Below are 22,432 nucleotides of genomic sequence, written 5' to 3' on the forward strand. Positions count from 1 at the left end.
AGTGCGTTTCTGTGTGTAATTTCCGATTTTTAGTGTAAACGAACTCCTTGTAGATTTTATTGTAATAAACCCTTGAAGAAATCGACGGCGTTTTCTATCCGATCCCCTAGCTCGTAACAATATGTTGTTTTTTTCGCCGGCTTTTTCTCTCGGCCTACACCCTCTGTCTTTGCCGATGAGTAGGGATGCCTACAAGTTCGAATTGATTGACGTGGAATAAGTGATACCTAGATGATCTTATGTTCCAAAATAAAGGTTTTTTTTTTTTTATGATACAGCTGGTAAAAACTCACCTGGGCAGTAGCACACCAGCAAACAGAGAAAGACGGCGCGCGGGCCGGCGATCTGGTCTCCGTGCTTGCAGCACGCGCTAACTTTGGCGCAACGAGACGGTACGGCTCCGGCAAACCCTGGATGAAACCTTCAATGCGTCCACAGAGTGCTCTGAAACATACATAAAACTTGAATCAGTCACTCACGTAGTCTTGGAATGCGAGGCTGTGGCTAAACAACGTAAAGAAATCCTCGGAACAGTGAGGTCGCTTCGTGAAGCCTGTGAAGTGGCCAGGAGACTTCTGTGCTTCTGGAAGGAGCTAGGCTGGCTTAAGTAGCCAGGGCTTTACGCAAAACGGACCAAATTTGAGTCTAGTTGCGGAAAATTAGTCCACCTACCTTACCTGTATAATAATATAATATCTTATATATAAAATTCTTGTGTCACGGGGTTAGTAACCGAACTCCACCGAAACGGCTCGACCGATTCTCATGAAATTTTGTGTGCGTATTGGGTAGGTCTGAGAATCGAACAACATCTATTTTTCATCCCCCTAAATGTTAAGGGTGGTCCACCCCTAAATTTTTTTATTTTTTTTAGAAAAAAATTTTCACCCCTCTACAATCATCCCTTATGTTTTTTTGTTAATTATAAACTTTAATTTTTTGGCACAAAAACATGGCAAAACAACGTTTGCCGGGTCAGCTAGTAAAATATATATATATATATATGTAACTATACAGAAAACTTTCATGGGTTAAAAACAATCAATCCTACACGCTAAATTTACTGGAAATATTGAATACTAGGAGGAACATTTATTTAGGGGAATTTAATACTGGTTTTTTTTTAAACTTAACAATTTAAAAGTATGAAGAAGTGGAAATGGCACACCCCATTATATGATATGATGGCATAGTCAAGAAGATCCTTAATTACAGTGGGACAAAACAGAGAACGACTACGAACCTTACCTTTTTACCTTTTGGTGCATAAGACTGGCACAAGTTCTAAATATCCAAATAAATTTAACTATTACTGTTTTCTATTTCTATATTATAATTTTTTAAATTATTATTTACATTCGCCATATAGTAATGTAATAAACCAACCATGCGTATAATAAATGTAGGTTAAATAATTCTGCGTTACATAATAACACCCCACTAGCAGGGAAGTGTTGTATGCGCGCGCGCATCTATCAGTTTCATGTTAGATTCCGATCAATAATGCAAAACGTTTTACCAATCGCCTGCTTCTTGTCTGCTATACGTGAGTGTTTTTATGGTGATGGGATTTTGGTATAAGTTAAATCAATTTTCTTTACGATATTAAATTTTGATTTGCCATTTTTAACACATTAAAAAATGAAAACAAATTTGAGCAGAGTTGGCGTAGTGGTGACTCGTACCTGAGATCGTAGGTTCGATCCCCGGCTGTGCACTAATGGACTTTCTATCTATGTGCGCATTTAACATTTGCTCGAACGGTGAAGGAAAACATGGTGAGGAAACCGACATGTCTTAGACCAAAAAAGTCGACGACGTGTGTCAGGCACTGGAGGCTGATCATCTATCTACTTGCCTATTAGATTTAAAAATGATCATGAAACAGATTCAGAAATATGAGGCCTGGACGTAGGTTGTGGCGCACTGATATATATTTTTTCAAACAAAATTAACTTTTTTTTCCTGTGAAAGTGTACCTTTATTGTAATTTATTGCGATACTTATTCGTAAAACTCCATTCAACCTAAATCTTTAATTAGCTGTGCACTGAAACCCCACATTGTCAGACATGTGACTGACAAAAATAGCACGAGAGGTAACGCGGGTGGCGCCGGGCACCGGGCCCCTACTCGCCCATAAATGTTATGACAATATTTCCGGAGTAGTTGTCGCCCGGACCCGGCGGGAGACGCCAACCCTCTATGTTAAAAATGTCCCGTTGCAACATTGTGTAAAAAAAACTTGGCGATTAAAAAGAGTGTCGGAGAGTTTATTGCCAGTTCTTCTCTTCCGTTCTACGCCCTTGATTTGAGAACTGGCAGTAAATGTAAAATTAGAATCATTTCATATTTCTTTTTTTGACGTTCATAAGTGTACAATATGTTACCTATATGAATTAATGATTTTTGATTTGATTTGATTTAGGAAAGGGGAGATTTCGACACTCCCCTGCTGCTTAGCCACTCGGTCACATATCTGCCTGATTGCGTGCCTGATAGGCTAGCATGTAGGGATCCCCAAAAAAACCCCACGAATGGAAGTTAAAACTTATATAATTTATATTTGAGCTGTTTTTATGAGTTATTCTTAATACTTGTATGTGTGCTATGGCATTTAAAAAATAAAATACGTTTAGTTTGGAACATAAGATCATCATGGTATCACTTATTCCACGTCATTAAATTCGAGCCTGTTGGCATCCCCACTCATCGGCAAAGAAGACAGAGGGTGTTGGCCGAGAGAAAAAGCCGGCGTAAAAAACTCTCGGTACCCTTTTTTTCAACTCTTTACTAAAATTAAACTACGAAGTTTTTCATATACTTAGTTAATTTATAATATTAATAAAAAGTTCAATAATATTAATCACCGCCCATTACTATACGACGTCCATGTTATGCAAGTAATTTTTTCTGAAATCGTTCTACAAACAACAATTTTTTTTAAATAAAAAAATACCATTTCACGTTTCTTTAGTTAATTTATAATCTTAATAAATAATTAAATAATAATAATAGCCAACTTCGTACCTAGAAAGTTACGTACGTACCGTTAGTTCTCATACTTTATTAGTTGTTATGGTGCATCCACACATGCTCGGCGGTTCATTTCATAAAAATAACGAAATGACAGAATTTAACTCGGATGATAGTGCAGTACTTTTATTAATAGAAATGTATCAAGAAAATGATCTATTGTGGAACCCAAGGCCCATGGATTTCAAGAATCGCAACAAAAGAAATGCTATTAGCGTCATACGGTCTGCAAGCCGTAGGCATGTGTGGATGCGCCATTAGAGATTTCGTGTAGTTAAAAATTATATTAAAAACACTGCGTAAAGTAAACAATTTAATATTTTAAACAAAAAAACATATGTGCAATTCACACATGGTAGAAGTGAAACCTTCAAAAACATTTTTTTTATTATTAATCATATATAAATTAATCATTTTCCATTATCTAAATGTGTGTGTTCTTTTAAAACAGTATATTTTAATGATAAATTTTAATTTATAAGTTTAATATAAATTTTTAATTTGGGAACAACTAAAACATCGAAAGTTTGAAATTCGATCAAATGAAAAAGCGGCAGTAAAGAGAGGCTGTATAATGCCTGCTATCTCATTTTCTCCCACGTTAAATCATATGATGAATTGATGTTTCTGTCTCTCTTTACCGCTGCATCCGGTTTGAAATCACGACGATTCGAAAGAAGTTTATCTATCTCATTTTCTCCCACGTTAAATCATATGAATTAATGTTTCTGTCTCTTTTTACTGTCGCTTTTTCGTTGCATCCGGTTTGAAATCACAACGATTCTAAAGAAGTTTCACTTCAATAAATTTAAATGAATAAGTGCTGGGCAAATCAGCATGATGGTCGCGGTAAGTTATTTAAAATTATAGCAGTTATAGGTACCGCTACGAGTAATGAGCGCTGACTTTGAATTCGCAGAAGCCGTTTTTTGGGTCCGTTTGGCGGTACGGGGTTTGGGGCGACGCAGAGACTTTTTTTTTTTTTTTTTTTTTTTTTTTTTTTTTTATGAGGTGGAAATGCACTTCTGCAGGCCCGCATCAAGAAACGAACTTAACGCGGGGACTGTGGGGCTGGATCTACACTCAAAACCCTCTGCTATTCAGAGGGGTAGCGAGACCCTACCCACTAAAACCACCTCAGCCCATCACACGCCCTTAAGATGGGCCCTCGGGGTTCGCTAGGCATTCTACCCAAGGAAAAAGAATGTTGAATTACTAGACCACTTGTAATTACCACTCTCGGCCTAGAACGTATTGCTACGTTCTAAACCTACACAGTATCCTTTCTATAGTTCCATGCCCTCTGCATACTATAGAAATTCAACCGTGCCCACCATGTACGGTTTAAGCACTCGCCCGGTACCGTACAACCCTACCAAAGGCCGAGGATAAATTGAAAACTTATCCTCGAACCGGGAATCGAACCCAGTACCCCTCACCACAGCGGCCACATACAAAGACCGCTAGGCTATGAGGCCCTTGCGACGCAGAGACTAGCTAGCTAGCGCTAGCGCATAATTCGTCAGCTTTCGGTTACCGCGCTCTGTATGGTTGTCTCTGGTCCTCGAAGTACAATTGCGCTCTTAGTTTTTTTAAGTTTCGTCGGTTTAAAGGAGGTAAAACACATCTCAACTGAGGCTGAGACTAGAATTTAAAATAAATTACTTACTTAAAATAAAGTGGTTTTTTATGGTACTGTAAAGCTACCTACATATCTTGTAATGGCAAAATTAGATTAATTCACACTATACCTATTTGATTATGCTTATAGTTCAACGTCAATTCTAGGGCCGCGCGGCCATTAGACATTTTGTGCGCGACTGTACATGCGCAGATGCGCAGTGGGGATGCCACCACTTTCGGCGCTCATAACTCGCGGCGTTACCTATAAATGTAGTATAAATCTAATTTTGAAGAAAAGATTTGTGTTTCTAACAAATAAACTGAAATAGTACGGGACAGGTTTTGATAAAGATCTGTAAAAATTTTACCCACAGGCGCCTAAAGAAGTTTCACTTCAAAAAATAGTCATAAAAGGTTAATAGGCCAGAAAACACCCAATAACAACATTGGTAAAAAAAGGTTGTATACCGGAGAAAAACTCGAACCAAATTAAATAAAAACATCACTCTAACTTTTAAATGTGATTTAATTAGAAATAAAATTAAAAAAAAACATCGACAATGGCCATACCCTATTCAATAAAAATGGAAATGTTTTGATGATTGATGAAAATTTTTTTTAATAGACCAGAGTCAATAAATTTTTTTTGGAAAAGGTTACATTTCAAATGAAATATCCATGTCATCGAAATGATTTAACAAATTTCATGTATATCTTGGATGAATAAACAAATTGCACCACGTTATGGCATACAAAATTTCTAGCGCGAACAATGTTTTCGCAAGCGAATCGCGGGTGCTGTCACGCGAACAACAGATTGCCGGTTAGTTCCCTATGTGTCATACATCGACGCTGATATCGGATATCACTATCACTACATAGTATAAAACAAAGTCGCTTTCTCTGTCCCTATGTCCCTTTGTATGCTTAAATCTTTGAAACTACGCAACGGATTTTGATGCGGTTTTTTTAAATATATAGAGTGATTCAAGAGGAAGGTTTATATGTATAATAACATCCATTAAATAGTGGAGAAGTACTGTTATTTTTGAGGTTTCTAATGTGATGTCCTAAATAATTACATTTTTTCCGCTTACATTGCAAACGCAGGCTGAACCCTACGAGTTTTATCAAAATAATGTACTAAGTATTGTACACAGTGAAAAGGTCTACAGAAAAGCCCATGATGGTATATGTCGCGTACATTATCGGAGCTTTCTAGCGACGGAAATAACAATACATAATAAAAACCTGCTTTTCATCAGCATTGCACCCGTGCGAAGCTGGGGCGGGTCACTAGTATCTGATATTCTTCGTATCGATATATGATATACCCGTCAATATGTATATGATATGGGTACTATATGTTATGGATTCATGAAAATATTACGTATGTATAAATAAATAGTGATAAGAATTAGAATAGAACATACGCACAATGTCAATCGCTCGGAACAAACGCAGGCTGCAATTTCCCCGTACTAGACTGTCTAAAGTTAGTAATTATTTTTTGGGATGAGGCTCTTTTATCTCTGCCTTTTAATATATTCAAGAAATGTATTAAAGAAAAGCTGTGTAAAAAGGCTTACTATAAAGTTAGCGATTATCTAGTTGATAAAAGGGCCTGGGACTGGTGCTGGGCTGGCTACTTCTAATTCATTTGTTTTAAATATTGTAGAATTGTTTGAGGATTTGCTTTTTTTTAAAAAGAGTACCGACAGTTTTTTACGCCGGCTTTTTCTCTCGGCCTACACCCTCTGTATTCTTTGCCGATGAGTAGGGATGCTAATTCAAATTTAATGACATGGAATAAGTTGTAACTGTATATCATATTCCAAAATAAACAAATTTACCAATACAATGTAATGATGGATATTAGTGCAAAGAATCCTGTTCCTCAATCTAGAACTGAGACCTATTCTTTTGTTCTAGTTCCAGCACAGGTCTAGATTTATTTGTCAGACTGTATTACACAAAAAATACTACAAATCGACGTTACAAGTGGAATAAACTCGGACCTGCCCTATTATAGAATAATTCTTCCGATTTCTACTAAATAATAGTTATTTATTTCCATTATACCAATTAATACCAAATACAATGACTTCCTAGACTCGACTCTTTCACAGCGTAAACAAAACAAATCAAAATCATTTATTCATTTAGTATCGCAATGTACACATGAATGTGAATAGGCGCGTCCACAAAGCGAGCAGCCTCGCGAGGCATTTGGCGCGCGAGGAAACATCGCGAGGCAAGCGCGAGCGATTTTTTTTGCTCGAATTTATTTTCTCACAGACGCCTCATTCGTTTACCGCGCGCACTCTGGAGGCTCGGGCTTACCGCGCCCGGTCGCCTCGCGAGGCATTTGGCGCGCGAGGAAACATCGCGAGGCAAGCGCGAGCGATTTTTTTTTTGCTCGAAGTTATTTGCTCACAGACGCCTCATTCGTTTACCGCGCGCATTTTGGAGGCTCGGGCTTACCGCGCCCGGTCGCCTCGCGAGGCATTTGCCTGCTCGCTCTGTGTGGACTAATAAAGTAATACATTAGTAATAATTATACATTTACTGTTAGTTCCCAAAACAAGGGCGTAGAACAGACGAGAAGAACTGGCAATTAACTCTCCGCCACTCTTTTTAATCGCAATGTTTTTTTACACATGTGTGTAAGCAACCATTATCGTTTTAAATGTATAGTGGTTTACTTATTATAGTACTTAAATATAGTTTATTTATTTATTGTACATTTAAGATGCTAAATATTACACTCTAATTTTTATATCCGTAGAATTCTGACATTTCATAAGTGTTGCTACTAAAAAAGTTCTCCACCGAAAAAGGGAAAAAAGTACCCATTTCAGGGCAATAAAAAAATGAAATGCTACGTATTTTTTGTTTTACCTACACAAAGGTAAATTTAAATATTTACTTATACAAGTAAGTCAAATCGCGACGGTTACTTAAAAGTTAAAAAAAAGTTTTAAAAGTTTAAAAGTTAAGAAACTTTATTAGTAAATTAAAAATAATACGAGTGTTAATTTGAACCGTGGTCGATAGTAGGCTAAACTTAACATGATTACATTCTCACAGCTAAAAACCCTTACATGATTAAAAATTATACAAAACTGAACATTCGTTGTATTACTTGTATTAACGGTTATGGTGCGTTCTGGGTATATGCGTGACAATGTAACTAGTGACCTAACACAAAAATAACAAATATTTCAATATCACGCATAATATATTTACTTTATTTTATTTCTTTAGCTGGCAACACTGCCTACTGTTCCTATTACTGTTGTAATGTTATCTTTACTTGTGCGTTTTTTACTATTTATGATGAAAAGAGTCGTCATTATCACTCGCCGTTAAACCAGTTTTAATGTGGAGCACCGCACTTAATAAAATTAATACATTCACTAACAAATAAAATATATGTATCGAGTTTGATGCCCAGACTCGTATTGTAATTGAAAAATTTGCCCGGCCAAAAAGCTTTGCCATCTCCGACATGTCAAAAATGATAGCTGTCAGAATTCTACGGAATTAAAAAATTAGAGTATACGATATTCGACAATTGCCATCAGAGAATACACAAAAATATCATTTCAGACAACACCAACCACCAAATAAATCATTGAACCCGTCACTTCGTCATCCTTTCGAAACATTTTAAACACATTGGTTAATCGGTAATCATAATAAATCATTACATTCCGGGTTCGGTAACGTGTTACGATAATCAGCGGTTACATTTAACCGCGAAATTCCATACAATACTGTCATGCATTTAACCATTTCATTTAACCAAAAACTAATACTAAGGCATCGCAATACTATGACAAACAGCCGGCTTTGATGTCGTTAAACCCTTGGAAGATGGGACGGGACGAATTTTTATAACCTTGAATTTGAACCTCAGAGTTCATGTCATAAACTTTTATTTAAAAAACAGGGGTTAATTATAGAGACAAAAAATAAAAAAATATCATTTAGGGGGATGAAAATAGATGTTGTCCGATTCGCAGACCTAACCAATATGCACACAAAATTTCTTGACAAACGGTCAAGCCATTTCGGAGTTCAATTACACCGCGATACGAGAATTTTATATATTACGAGTAGATAAGTTTTGTTAGTTTAAGGCCGCCAGTTGCTCTCCATTTGAGAACTGGCAGTAAATGTAAAATTAGATTCAATCTTAGAGTATTAAGCCAGAATGGCTTAATACTCTAAGGATTCAATCAATGTATTTTTTTAACGTTCATAAGTGTACATTATGTTACCTATATGAATAAATGATTTTTGACTTTGACTTTTCATTTAACTATGTTCAATTTATATATTGTAATGTAACGAAGTGTTAATAAATAAAAAAAAGAATTGTTTAATGGCCTTAAAAAATATGTGTGCAATTCATATATGAAAAAAATAATCTTTCGATTTGATTATTCATATTTTCTAATGATTTCCTTATATGCAGGTCCTCCAGGGGTACAATTCGAGAATGGCCTACTCCAAATAACACCTGTGAATAAGGACAAATGTCCCTTTGTGCGTGATAACAATGATGTCGCGTTTCTGTTGTATACAAGGTATGTTTTTATTACCAGTGTCCGCGTTAAGCTTTGGTCTGGTGATCATGACGCACAACGCAGCGACGACGCATTTAGCGTCCCTGCGGAGAGGTGGTCAGTTGATTTTGCCGCAGCTAGAAAAATTCCATATTGACTCAGTGACGCACACCGCAGCGTTGAACCGAGAATGACGCCGCGGTGTGCGGCAGTACACCTCCCCACTTCACCGCGCTTGCCCCTCGCCGCTGACGCATACTGCGACGGAACAAGAGAACATTCTCGACGTTTTTCATATGATTGAGTGTTGTGCGTCATGATCACCAGATCAAAGCTTTACTCGGGAAATGGGTATGGCGACGCCATCTTGATTTGTCAACGACGTCATATATATGTCGCAGCCAATTAGCTTTGGGAGCGTTCAAGTTTTACGTCACGCAATTTTTGGAGATTCCTCCCCCCTCCATGTAACGCCCCGTTACGTTTTTACCCAATAGTAAAACCGTTTCGTTACCCAGTGACTTATTACACCTTAAAGTTGCCATTTATGTGGTGTAAAGTATCGGAAAGTCGAATATAATATTTACAATATCGCATAATTCAATCCGCCCCCCCCCATCCTAACACATAAAATATCTTTCAGGCCGCTAATTAAACGGCTAGGCTGTTAATTGAACGGTAAGAGGCTTATTACACTATGCGATATTCAGACTGACTTGGTAAGACTGTCTTAAAATCTAATTAGCAAGCTCGCTATTACACTAGACTGAATACCGCATGCTAACTCATTTTTACTCATTTGCAAAGCGTACGTAGTCGGTGACGGATGTCGCCATGTGACTTAAGAAACTACCTTAGAGTAGGAGCTGCCGAGTTTGAATTACTATTAAAATGTTATATTAGTAATTTATATTATTATATGTAATTTAATAGATACTCCATACATTCAAAATGGCAATAAAAATGGCATGTCTCGGTACAAATCAAGAACAGAACCAGGCTGGCACACTTTAGTATGTTGTCATTAGAGAATCGCAGAAAATTTATTGACATATCGTTTGCAGCTAAGATATTCTATAATAAGATTGATTGTCCGAACCTTCTTTCTAAATTTAAGATTCATGTTTGTTTTTACCAATGTATCAGTGTGTCGAGCGTTGGCTAACTTTATCTATAAAAAATTCCAAAGTACTTTTTTTTCTTGCGAACACGCCATGGTGCACGCGGCCACAGAAAACAAACATGTACAAACGTCTTTGCTCTGCGACTGCCGCGCGCTGACTGAATGATTTAGCGTGCTAAGTCTTATTACACTACACGATATTCAGCAAGTAAGCCAGTAAGCACCGCCGAACCCATTCGGTCGGTCTAATTAGACAGGCTAACTGGCTAACTCTTATTACACTAGGCTGAATCTTAGTAAGACTGTCTGAATATCGCGTGGTGTAATAAGCCTTTAAGAAAAGAGCGTACCAATTCTTAAAATGCCGGCAACGCACTCGCGAGCCCTCTGGCATTGGCTCTGTCCATGGGCGGTATCACTTAACATCAGGTGAGCCTCCTTCCGTTTGCCCCCTGTTCTATATAAAAAAAATCGAGCTAGTCGGCTGCCACATATATAACTTAGCGATACGTTTCCGCAGGCGTTATATATTATCATATTTACATAAAGAATTTATTTGTAGTCCGAGGCCTTTAGGCGGCGGCGGATTTTAATTTTATAATAATTTACAGACACAACCCCAACGAACCGTACACGCTAACCATAGACGATGATGAGAGCTTATTCGCATCGAGCATAGACTTCAATGATGAGACCGTGGTCTACTTCCACGCCTTTATGGAAACTTCAAACGACGGCAGCGCCCTCTTAGTTAGAGAAGGTATAAGGGTTACGAACCAAATATAATAATTGTGTTTTAAAAATTTAATGAAAAATACATTTTTAATATAGGATTTTAACTATTCCCAGCTTACATTCAGCGACAAGACACTAACGTCATAATGGTAGATGCGCAACACCTGGAGGCAGGACCTTGGTACTTTACAGCGGCTTCTAACACCTGGTACATTGGGAGGATTGCAGCTGAATTTGTCGACTATTTAGTCTCCAGGTGGTTAATAAATTTGTGACGAATCAGGTTTACAAAATTTTGTATCTTACACACGCTAAGTACGTCAATTTGCATTAAACAGATTTACTGCAATTTATCCCCTCCCCCATTCCTCTTGTCAGCAAAAGTAAGCAAACTCAAAAATTCTCTAAAATACATCTCGTTTTGAAGCAGGCTATGTGTGGGTTATATGTGTGAAAAAGTAAATCATTACTGTTGACGTAATCACCAAACAAGACAATCAAAGAAAATCTATTTCATGATTGTCAATCTAATAGGCAATTAGGTGATCAGTCTTCTGTGTGACACACGCCGTCGATATTTTGGGTATAAGGCAAGCCGGTTTCCACGCGTTTTTCTTCTTTTTTTTGTTTATTCACACATACGCGTTTTCCTTTTGTATATTCACATATAGAAAGAATGTCCATTGGTGCATAGCTCAATGTGTTACCATCCCATGTCATAAGATAAGAAAAAAATATTTTCAGAGGTCTGAAATTGTCAAAGACACACTTCGTTGGTCACAGTTTGGGATCGCAGAGTGCCGGAGTAGCTGGATACAGCTTAAAATCAGGTATATTTCTTCAGATTCGATTATTAGATAGAGAGAGAATATAGCTATGCTTCACAGATTGAGGATTTTATATATCCTTTATATATAGTTTCGACATTCTCTATACTCGACCAAGTGCCAATTGAATAGCAACTGGAGTGCGATAGAAAAGAGAGTCATAACTCATAATATAACTTTTTGCGGCTTATACATTATTACACCGTTTTTAACACGCGTCTCTAGTTAATTTGTAGCCGGCATTCCATTAGACAAATCTCAAAAAGCAACTGAAGTGCGAAAGAAAAGAGAGTCATGTTCTTCCGCTAGTTGCAATTTACAGCGTTTTTACCTCGCATATCCTTTGAAAGTTATTTGTTCCAGCGTTCTCTCTATTCCGCAAAGTGCCTCTCGAATAGCAACCTGGGTGCGAAAGAAAAGAGAGTCACGTTATCAACCAGTTGAGGGTTATTAACACATTTTTATTATTCAGGTCGCGTGTCCCGTATAACGGGTTTGGACCCGGCATTTCCTCTATTCGACAACGTGCCACTGGAACAGAGGTTGGATCCATCTGATGCTGAATTTGTGGACGTCATTCACACGGACGCTGGTATATTTGGTAAGTACATTTCTGTTGATCACAATACGGTGGGTAATCACAACTGAGCCTGGATATTTGGTGAAAGGAGTGATCACAGATACACAAGCTCACAGGCCTAAATACTCCGATAGAATGGGGACCATCACCAGTTTGCGCAGGAGTGCCAAGTACCCAAAATCCTCAGAAAATCTTCTTACATTTCTTCATAAGACGATCTCTCTATTGAGACGTATCTAACACTGGTCCTTTGCATTTCAGGTTTTAACCGTCCCGTAGGCCACGTGGACTTCTTTCCCAATGGTGGCATGAGCCCACAACCTGGCTGCGAATTGGAGGTCGTCATACCGCAACAGGAATTGTTAAATAAATGTTCGTATAAGATCGCCTACGAAGTTCTCTCCGATAAAGCTTAACTCTATATATTCCTTTAAAAAGAAAACCACCGAGCACGCATGCTGAATGTTATGAAAGTTGATGTACTGAGAGAGGAATGACAGGATCGTAGCAACTGGCGATCTGTGTTCTCTGCCCCCTAAATAAAAAGAAAACGCCATCAAAGGTTTTTGAACACGTGGGCTCTATCTCTGCATTAAAAAATAAATCGGTGGAGCTACAATCTTTTTAGTTCCAGGCTTCAGATGTCTAATTGTTTTATGATATGTCAATCTAATACGCAAGTTGGTGATCACACGCCATCGACTTTTTTTTAGGCAAGACGGTTTCCTTGTGATATTTTCTAGACCTCGTAACCTTGGACGTAAGGGATGAGTGTCGCTGAAGCCTGAATCTCTAGTAATCTCTACCTGATGCTGATGGCTTTCTCTCACTTTCCTACAACGAATGAAAATACCCTTTCTTAGTGACTCTTACTAACAAAATACTTCTTAACCCAACAGATTTCTGCAGTCACTGGCGATCCTATAGGTTTTACAGCGAATCTGTGCTTCGTCCAAAAGCTTTTGTTGCGTCCGAATGTAATTCGTGGAAGGAGTATAAGCATGGCAGATGTTCCAGCGCAAAGAGAACAAATATGGGATACGGGGTGGATAGGACGTAAGGACTTTTGGGATTATGGGTCACTTATGGCTTTGAGGCTATCACATGATATTTCGTGCTTTGTAAAATTCAGCTTTAAATTCGCTTCATCATTATTTTCTCCATTTTCGGATTTTGTTAGATTCCTTCATGTTCGGCAGTTTTTGAAGTTGTCGTGACATCATACCCTATTTTTTCTGATAGATAATGATACATATGTCGCAGTAAAGTAGTTAAATCAGAGAGTTAATTGAATCTCTAGACAGTTCATTAAAGAGCGATATTTAATCAAGTCGCTAGCATTTTGAAATAAAGCAGCGTCAAAAACGTTTAACTATCTGTCTGACCGAAAGCCAGCGTGTTAATTAAAAATGTAAAACAAGATGGCGGTCACGACAACAGCGGATTACTTTCAATCTTTCTTTTGGCAAACATTGTGCAACGTTGATTTGTTGTGTGAGTTGTTTTTTTGATTGAATAATCAAGGCGGAGTCGACTATTCGATTTGGTATTGTTATTTCGGTGTGATCGTGAAGAACTGAGAGCTTAGAAATTCCGTGTTTTGTTTTATCGTAAATTTCATTTTTCTGATGGAACTGTAGCGACTTGATTGAATATCGATATTGAATGAACCGTCTAGACATTCAATTATCTCCCTGATTTATCTTTTTTACTGCGACATATACATCTTCTACGGCCTAGCCTAATGCCCTATACCCTTCATTCGAGCCGGCTAGACAGTGGCTAGACAGATCGAGGATCGAGAAGAGAAGATCCTATTAGCTTCCAATGGAAGTACACCATCCTTCCACCATATACTAAGCTTGTCTTACTTTATTTGGCAATAGCTCTGTGATATGCACAGAGATATGGAATACGGGGTATTGTTTATTTTAATTGTTTCAATATACCATTGTCCAGTACATCTGTCCAGTCTCAATGATTATTAGCTGCCGTAAAGTTCCAGCGGGTTGTATGTTTAATCAAGGTCTATCAAAGATGAACAATAAGGTGTTGTTTTTTTATAGAAGAGGGGGCAAATGGGCAGAAGACACTCCTGATGTTAAGTGATAAAGGGGTATCAAATGCCAACCTTTAAAGAATTGGTACGCTCTTTTCTTGAAGGGCCCTATTTCTAATAGGTTCGGAAATATTTCAATGGGTAGCTCTGCGTAGTGGTGCTGCGCAGCGAAAACTTAAAAATGCTCAATTTTAGAACGACAGACAAGAGGATACGAGTGGAATTCTGTATTCTGCCTCCACATCCGATGATGAAACTCAGCTGAGCATAAATCTGAACCATCTTTCCATGGACTCTTAATATCGGCAAGGGATTAAGCCATTCAGAGGGATTGGTCGTCAAATAGCTCTTCGTTGAATACGGGATTATAGGACTTCTTGGAATCTGACTGGAATAGATTTGTTTCAGACTCTTCTCCTATTTCAGTACTTTGTTTCAGAAAGTTCTGAATGTCAGTAGGCTATTTCATATAACTCATCTGCTTCTTGTATTGTGACACACATGAACACGTATTTTAGAAATTTGCACAATTTTGCACCACGGTTAAGGATTGCACGTTTCTCATTTCAGGTAAAACTTGGAGTATCAAAAGGAATCCATTTGTACCAAGTTTACATGGACCGGAACTCAACATAAAAAACATATTCAGTCCTGCCCCCAAGAGATTACGTAGATCAATTTTTCCCATGTTAAAGATTTTTGGATTCTTTAAAAATCAAATCAGAGAAATCAATACATCAATAAAAACACCACAGGATCTGTATAATATTATGTTTAGGGATATAAATTCTGACCGACCCAGAAAATTTAGCTTCGAAGTTGGCAGGAATAATTTTTTGATGAATTTGTTTGGAAGGCGAGATTTTTTGACTATTAACAGTGAATAGGAAAGTCATTAAAAAATTTGTTTAAATTCAATGTCTGCGTAGTTTGTGTCAATTTAAAAACTTACACAAGTGTCTTCCTTTTGAATAGAGACTGTAAGTAGTGTCATTAGACACTAATTTTAAAAGTCCTTTTTAGTAAATTAGACTTACGGCCTGTTTCACAATGTATGGATAAAGTACCAAATAGCTATGCAACACATAAATTATTCGAAAGATAAATGTTCCAAATAAGATACTTCGCGTTTCATGACGAATAGCGCCATCTGACAGTCCTGAAACGCAAAAATACTATTCATCCTATCAATAAGTAATAAATAGCTTATTTGGAACTTATCCGGACATTGTGAAACAGACCCTTAAATTAGTTGTAAGTCTTTAGTATGACTAGATTGTAAAGATATTTTTTTAATGTCTCTTTAGAATAATAAGACAATATATTGAATAATAGATTGATTTGTTTTAAGTAGTGGTCACTCTATATATGTCTAATTCCATATTTGGAGACTAAAATTATTAACGATTTCAGGGCCCGAGGAACCTATTACTTAATGACACATCGACAACCGCCATTTTCTATAGAATAATTAATATAGTTTAATAAATATAATTGGCTAAAGTTTCTCATTTTATTTACTGAAAAATTTCAAACCCTGTTTGTGTCTTGCGCAGAAACTACGATGCGTAACGCAAACAAATTTTCCTTAAGTTGACACCTTTTACTTGACAGTTTAGAAGAGCTTTCTTTTTTTGACCATAAAGCCGTCACATGTCAAGTGACAGCTGTCATTTGTAAAAGTCAACTGTCATCTGTCAAAAAATGCGGAGCACCATTTAATTAGCAAAGCATAATGGTAATAATCAGTATCCAATCGCGAATTTAATTTTGCTTGATAATATCTGAAACTTTTTAGCAGATATATAAAAAAAACAACTTACCTATACATATGCTCCGTATGCAGCAAGGACCCAAGCACCAACGAATCGAGGTAAATAGGCTTGATGAGTTGCGATAAAAGCGCTCCCTGTAGGCCGGTGACACACCAGCGCGCCACTTTATCCGAGCACGACATTGTTAGAAGACGCTCGCCCTATAAAATATATTTGATATAAATTCCTTTTTAACAAAAAACATAACTACACTAACTAAAACAGTTTCGTACAGCGTATGGAACAGCCATAATAGGCAGACCATGGTTATTCGTCGATGCGTTACTGGCCTTTATTTATATTATTATTATAAAATAATAACCATGCAGTAGTGCGTTCCAGGTTAGTGGCACAGTTTACGCACTTTCACTAGGTCCGTTGCGTCAAATCCTGGCTAACAAGGCCAGACTAGCTCCTTACAGAAGCACAGACTTCTGGGCACTTCGCAGGCTTCACGAAGGGACCTCACTGCTCCGAGGATTTCTGTAAGTTCGCTAGCCACAGGCATGCGTTCCAGAACTACGTGGATGACTTTCCTCTGCACTGAAATAGCCTCTGCAAATGAGGCTATCTACCTGATATTTGAGACATGCTGGTCCTTCGGGCCGGAGACATTTGACAATGGATCGAAACTAATAAAATACCTGTAAAACTCCATCCCATGTTTGTATGAACGCAGACTTCTTCACTGGAATTGTCCCTTCGCCGGATTCAATCTTGCTACGAAGCTGCCCTCGAGAAAATCTAAAATCACACAGAGATATCGTAAAATTTTCCAATTGATTCATTAGTTCGATTTTAAAATTATAAAAAATTCCATTTCGGTGAATGTATAAAAAGAATAAATTAAAAAGAAGAAATATTAAATGCTGCTTATTTTAAACTTTTATTGCCAGTTCTCATATCAAGGGCGTAGAACGAAAAAGAAGAACTGGTAAATAAACTCTCTGTCACTCTTTTTATATATCCTTAGCAGAATAACTTCCATTCTATCAGGATACAGAAATCTGAAGGAAAAGAAATAGAGAAATCCGGAAAAGATACAGAAATCAGAAAGAAATAGAGAAATCCAAACCTGTTTGGATGTTTATCCCGTTCCGTCTGCGTCTCATGAGGGCTGAATATCCTTCCATCACCACAAGGCGCTGTACTTATATATAAATGGAGTTGCCTATTCTCTTTTAATCTGTATCCACCTTCCGGCAAAGGCTCTAGATCAGATTCCTCTATTGGCATACGGGGATCTAAACAAATACAAAAAGTGTATGTTCTGTGTGCCTCAATTTGTTTTGGCTATGGTAAAATCACTTTCTATATTTTACGGAACATTTGGACATTGATTTTAAGGAGTAACCTTGCTGAAAACATGTAAAAAGAACTTACTTTTAGAACTTGCGTACATCAACAATTGATTGTACAGATATCGCTGTAGACAACGTCGCGCGGCCACCTAATGAGGAAATAATGTAATTTTAACTTAAATTTGAGGGTACTATCTAAAATAATAATTATCGGGCTATTAAGGTCTCTAATTGCATCCGTTTCTTTGATCATTTGATAGAAAAGTAGATCAAAAAAAGTAAAAGTAAAAAAAAAGTCTGTCACATATCGATTTTTGATACAATCATTTTCTTGTGATGTTTTCTTTCGCCTTACAAGCGAATGTTAAATGCGCACATAGAATGAAACTCCATTGGTGCACAGCCCGGGATCGAACCTTCAACCTCAGGTATGAGAGTCGTACGCTGAAGCCACTTGGCCAACACTGCTCAATTATAATAATTATTTATTTAAAAATACGCCATCTATGTTAAGCATCAGCTAACTTGACACATCAAGCGTCTTGTTTTCAATTATTGTAACTTATTGACTCCATACGAGCAAGAAATAACAGTTACAGAGTAAGGTCACAAGTAAAGAACTTAAAGAATTATAAACTAACTAGTGACCCGCCCCAGCTTCGCACGGGTGCAAGGCTGATGAAAAGCAGGTTTTTATTATGTATTGTTATTTCCGTCGCTAGAAAGCTCCGATAATATACGCGACATATACCATATAGACATATACCATCACTTTTAGACCTTTTCAATGTGTACAATACTTTGTGCATTATTTTGATAAAACTCGTAGGGTTCAGCTTGCGTTTGCAATGTAAGCGGAAAAAATGTAATTATTTACGACATCACATTAGAAACCTCAAAAATAACAGTACTTCTCCACTATTTAATGGATGTTATTATACATATAAACCTTCCTCTTGAAGCCTTGAAGTTTGAACCTCACTCTATCTATTAAAAAAACCGCATCAAAATCCGATGGCACAAATTAAAGCCATTAAAAAAAAAAGAATCATACTGAAAACTCCTATTACTGACCTCAGCATGACAATCGTTGACAGCTCTTCCACTAACCGACATATATTCGCCGGAAACACATTTAGTCCCAGTAGATACTGCTATAATCTGTAAATATTGGATTTTGACAATTGACATTGTATATCGAAATATGAACATTTAGACCATGAAATATTTAAAACTTTTTTTTAAAGTGGCCAGCATCATTGCACAGCTATCAAATAAAAAATAGGTGTTAATTGTAAAGCGGAAAAATTAAGGGTTGTATGTATTTTTATATGTTGTATAATAAAAAATAAAAAACAAAAAAAATCGTCAAGAATATTTAAAAAAAATCTTGATATCGCTTAGGGGTATGCAAAATAGATAGCAACCGATTCTCAGACCTACTGAATATGCATATAAAATTTGATACATGAACCCTTAACATCCCCCTAAATGTTAAGGGTCCACCTCTAAGTTTTTTTATTTACTTTTTAGACAAAATTTTTCGTTTTCATTTTTTCACGATACACTATACAATAATACCCCTCTACGATCACCCCTTATTTTTTATTTGTTAATTAAAAACTAAGTTTTTGGCAAAAAAAAAAAAATATTTTGTGATGACAATAAAAAAATTCATTTCTCCTCAATTTTCACTCTTAGTCTTGTACGATCAACCCCTATTTTTACATCCCGATTTTTTTTAATCTATCCCCAGATCCGCAATCAGGTTGCAAGATGTCAATCAAATATTATAATTGTAGTAGAATTTAAAATATGTCATAGAAATAACATACATAGCAAAACAACGTTTGCCGTGTCAGCTAGTATTTTATAAAAAAAAGAAAGTCTAACCTAATTGACTAAAATTTTTTTTGTAAATGTAATTCTCTATTTGCTATTCTTGAATTAATTGTAAGATTAGCTTTTTAGTTTTAGTTAGTTATTATAATATATATAGTTATTAATAGATTAAGGTTCTATTTATAAATATAAATTTATTTTGTTTTTTATATAACTTCTGGTTATGCACTTCTTGCACTCATCATTTTTTTATTTATTGTTTTCTTTTCTTACTAGGGTTGCCTAGAAGAGATCGCTTGTTAGCGATAAGGCCGCCCGTTGCATCCCTTGTAATTTATATATATATATATTGTGTTATTTGTGTTTCTTTCTAGCAACGAAGTGAAAATAAATAAAAAAATAAAATGTAGAATATAATTATTTTTCGCTGCCCGCATCACGTGAAATGCCCAATATGTTAGTGAAAACATAATTTTCCTTACCTTCGACTTTTCTATACCCTCTCCAACGGTCATAACGATTCCAGCCAAGACTTTTCGCTTGGAATGCGCCGGATCATTCCGCATAAGTTCGGTGAATTTCTCATTTATCAATCTGAAATTAATATATGAACTTGATAAACGGATTTAAATTGGAAATACTTTCAAAAATAAAAAATCTTAATATATATAAATCTCCTGTCACGATGTTTGTCCGCGATGGACTCCTAAACTACCGAACCGATATCAATCAAATTTGCAAATGTGCAGTTTGATCTAACTTAAAAGATAGGATAGCTTACATCTCAATATATACCCGCAATTATTTTATTGCAAATTATTTGTTTATTATTTGATACAATTCTAACAGATGGCGCTGTGTTAAAAGTACCAACGTTTCACATAAGTTCTCCTACCGTTTCCCTTGATTAATTTACTACTATGTAATATAATATAAACCTTAGCCAAAGCAAGGCTTGGCCAAGTCTGCTAGTATTAATATAAATTACATACTGCTAGTATTAATTAAATACAAATTAACAATCTTATTGTAAATCTAAACCCGCAAATTTCATCAAAGTTGCCCCTGCAGAAAGCTGGTTACAAATTTTTATTTGAAAGTTTTTTTTTCATTTTTTACTTTAGGCCAGTTTCAAAAGTAAAAAAAAAAGTTAATTGTCAATGTATGTTTTCTCGTCTCGTGACCAAAAAGGTTTTACTAATGCGCCATGATACTGGCCACTTAAAGAATATATTTTTTTATATATATTTAATGACGTTAACAGGGGGCAAACGGGCAGGAGGCTCACCTGATGTTAAGTGATACCGCCGCCCATGGACACTCAATGCCAGAGGGCTCGCGAGTGCGTTGTCGGCCTTTTAAGAAATATTTATAAAAGATTACTTACTTAGAAACGTGATCGGCGATGTATTGTGGGAGCGTATTGCAATATGTGGTTGGCGTTGTGATTTGCTCCGTCGGTGTTCCCAGAAGGTTGGCCAACGCTGATCTCGAAGCTGCCAGCTTCGATTGCTTTTTACTAGAACCTGTGTTTAATAATACAGTATTATACAAAAATGTGAGCCGTCACGGGACGCCTGGCAGATGTGAAACATCGACATTATTTTGTAAAAGTAATATGCAGAAAAGAACAGACTGTGATAGGAAATAAATATGCCATAATGATAAAATAAAATAGTACGATTTTTTTCCAGATAACGATGACTATTTGTTGAATAAACATTATTTTCATTAAATATTTTTAATGTGAAATTTACTACTGCATTTAGACTGTATATCATATAGTGTGGCGACGCGACGCCACGGCATGCGTCGCCACGCCAGAAATCGGTTTTACGTGCGGCTATAGATGTTTCACATCAAAAAACCTTTTTCAAATTGACGTGTTCAGTTAATTATTTGTATTTGCATCTATCTATATGAAATTAATTTAAAAATGTTGGTAAATCGAAAACGGACCAATTCGAGTAATTTATTCCTTGGACTCAAAAGTTTTTATGGAGAAAGAAACTTGAAGACAAGAAGGAGAAGGAAAACCTAAAGCCTAGTTATTTTTCGTAGCCTAATAATAAAGAACTAATATTTCAAATAAAATGTGCTTAATGTATAGAAATATTATATATACGTGTTGTGGATTGTCATTTTAAAGGCCGGCAATGCAATTGCGAGTTTTCCAGCAATGTGAATGTCCATGGGCGGTATGACTTAACATAAAATGCTCTTGCCCAATAGCCCCCTGTTCTGTATATAAAGGCCGGCAACGCACTTCCAATGCCCTCTGGCAATGTGAGTATCCATGGGCGGTATAACTTAACATAAGATGCTCTTGCCCAATAATAAGTGAAACTTCTTTAGGCGCATGAGGGTAAAATTTTTAAGGATGAAACGCAATAATAATATTAGCGTCACGAAGATGTGCAGCGTTTTTGTCAAAGGAAAGGGACAGCGATTGAGAGCGAGTGAGAAAGGGTGAATGTAGCATGAAGCAAATAGCAATGGAGCGAAAGTAAGGAGCAAGCAAGTGAGGAAGGTTGTGAGAGAGAGTAAGAGAGGCTATTGGTTGATGTATTCGTTTAGTAGTTACATATTACAACTTTAGATGGCAATTCTGCCGCATAACGTCTGGTGCAGTAAATGCAGATTTTTTTATTTATTTATATAATCATTAGCACGTATACAGTATGAATATAGATATACAAATACATGGAGTGATCATATACTACCAGTATATGATCACTCCATGTACTAGGCGTGACAGATAGCCCCATGTGCAGAGGCTGTCTCAGCGCAGAGGAAACAGTAAAGAAATCATCGGAACAATGAGGTCGCTCCGAGAAGCCTGCGAAGTGCCCAGGAAGCTTCTGTACTGGAAGGAGTTGGGCTGGCTTAGTTAGCCAGGACTTCACGCACAACGGACCT

General features: G+C 36.8%; 1 protein-coding gene across 4 annotated transcripts in view; it reads right to left on the reverse strand.

Moving 5' to 3' along the window:
- LOC110995013 (double-stranded RNA-specific editase Adar) overlaps nucleotides 1-22,432 on the reverse strand; it is a 37,263-nt gene that overhangs the window by 5,989 nt on the left and 8,842 nt on the right. For all 4 annotated transcript variants that reach the window (XM_045633688.1, XM_045633687.1, XM_045633689.1 and 1 more), the window contains 8 exons: nucleotides 20,901-21,039; nucleotides 19,996-20,107; nucleotides 18,746-18,832; nucleotides 17,754-17,820; nucleotides 17,446-17,614; nucleotides 17,015-17,114; nucleotides 16,380-16,531; nucleotides 294-444 (listed from right to left, as the gene is read on the reverse strand). In XM_045633688.1, coding sequence (XP_045489644.1) covers nucleotides 294-444; nucleotides 16,380-16,531; nucleotides 17,015-17,114; nucleotides 17,446-17,614; nucleotides 17,754-17,820; nucleotides 18,746-18,832; nucleotides 19,996-20,107; nucleotides 20,901-21,039 — 977 coding nt within the window. The remainder of the gene's footprint in view (nucleotides 1-293; nucleotides 445-16,379; nucleotides 16,532-17,014; nucleotides 17,115-17,445; nucleotides 17,615-17,753; nucleotides 17,821-18,745; nucleotides 18,833-19,995; nucleotides 20,108-20,900; nucleotides 21,040-22,432) is intronic.

The sequence above is a fragment of the Pieris rapae genome, chromosome 24 (genome assembly GCF_905147795.1).
Source record: "Pieris rapae chromosome 24, ilPieRapa1.1, whole genome shotgun sequence".
Taxonomy (NCBI): domain Eukaryota; kingdom Metazoa; phylum Arthropoda; class Insecta; order Lepidoptera; family Pieridae; genus Pieris; species Pieris rapae.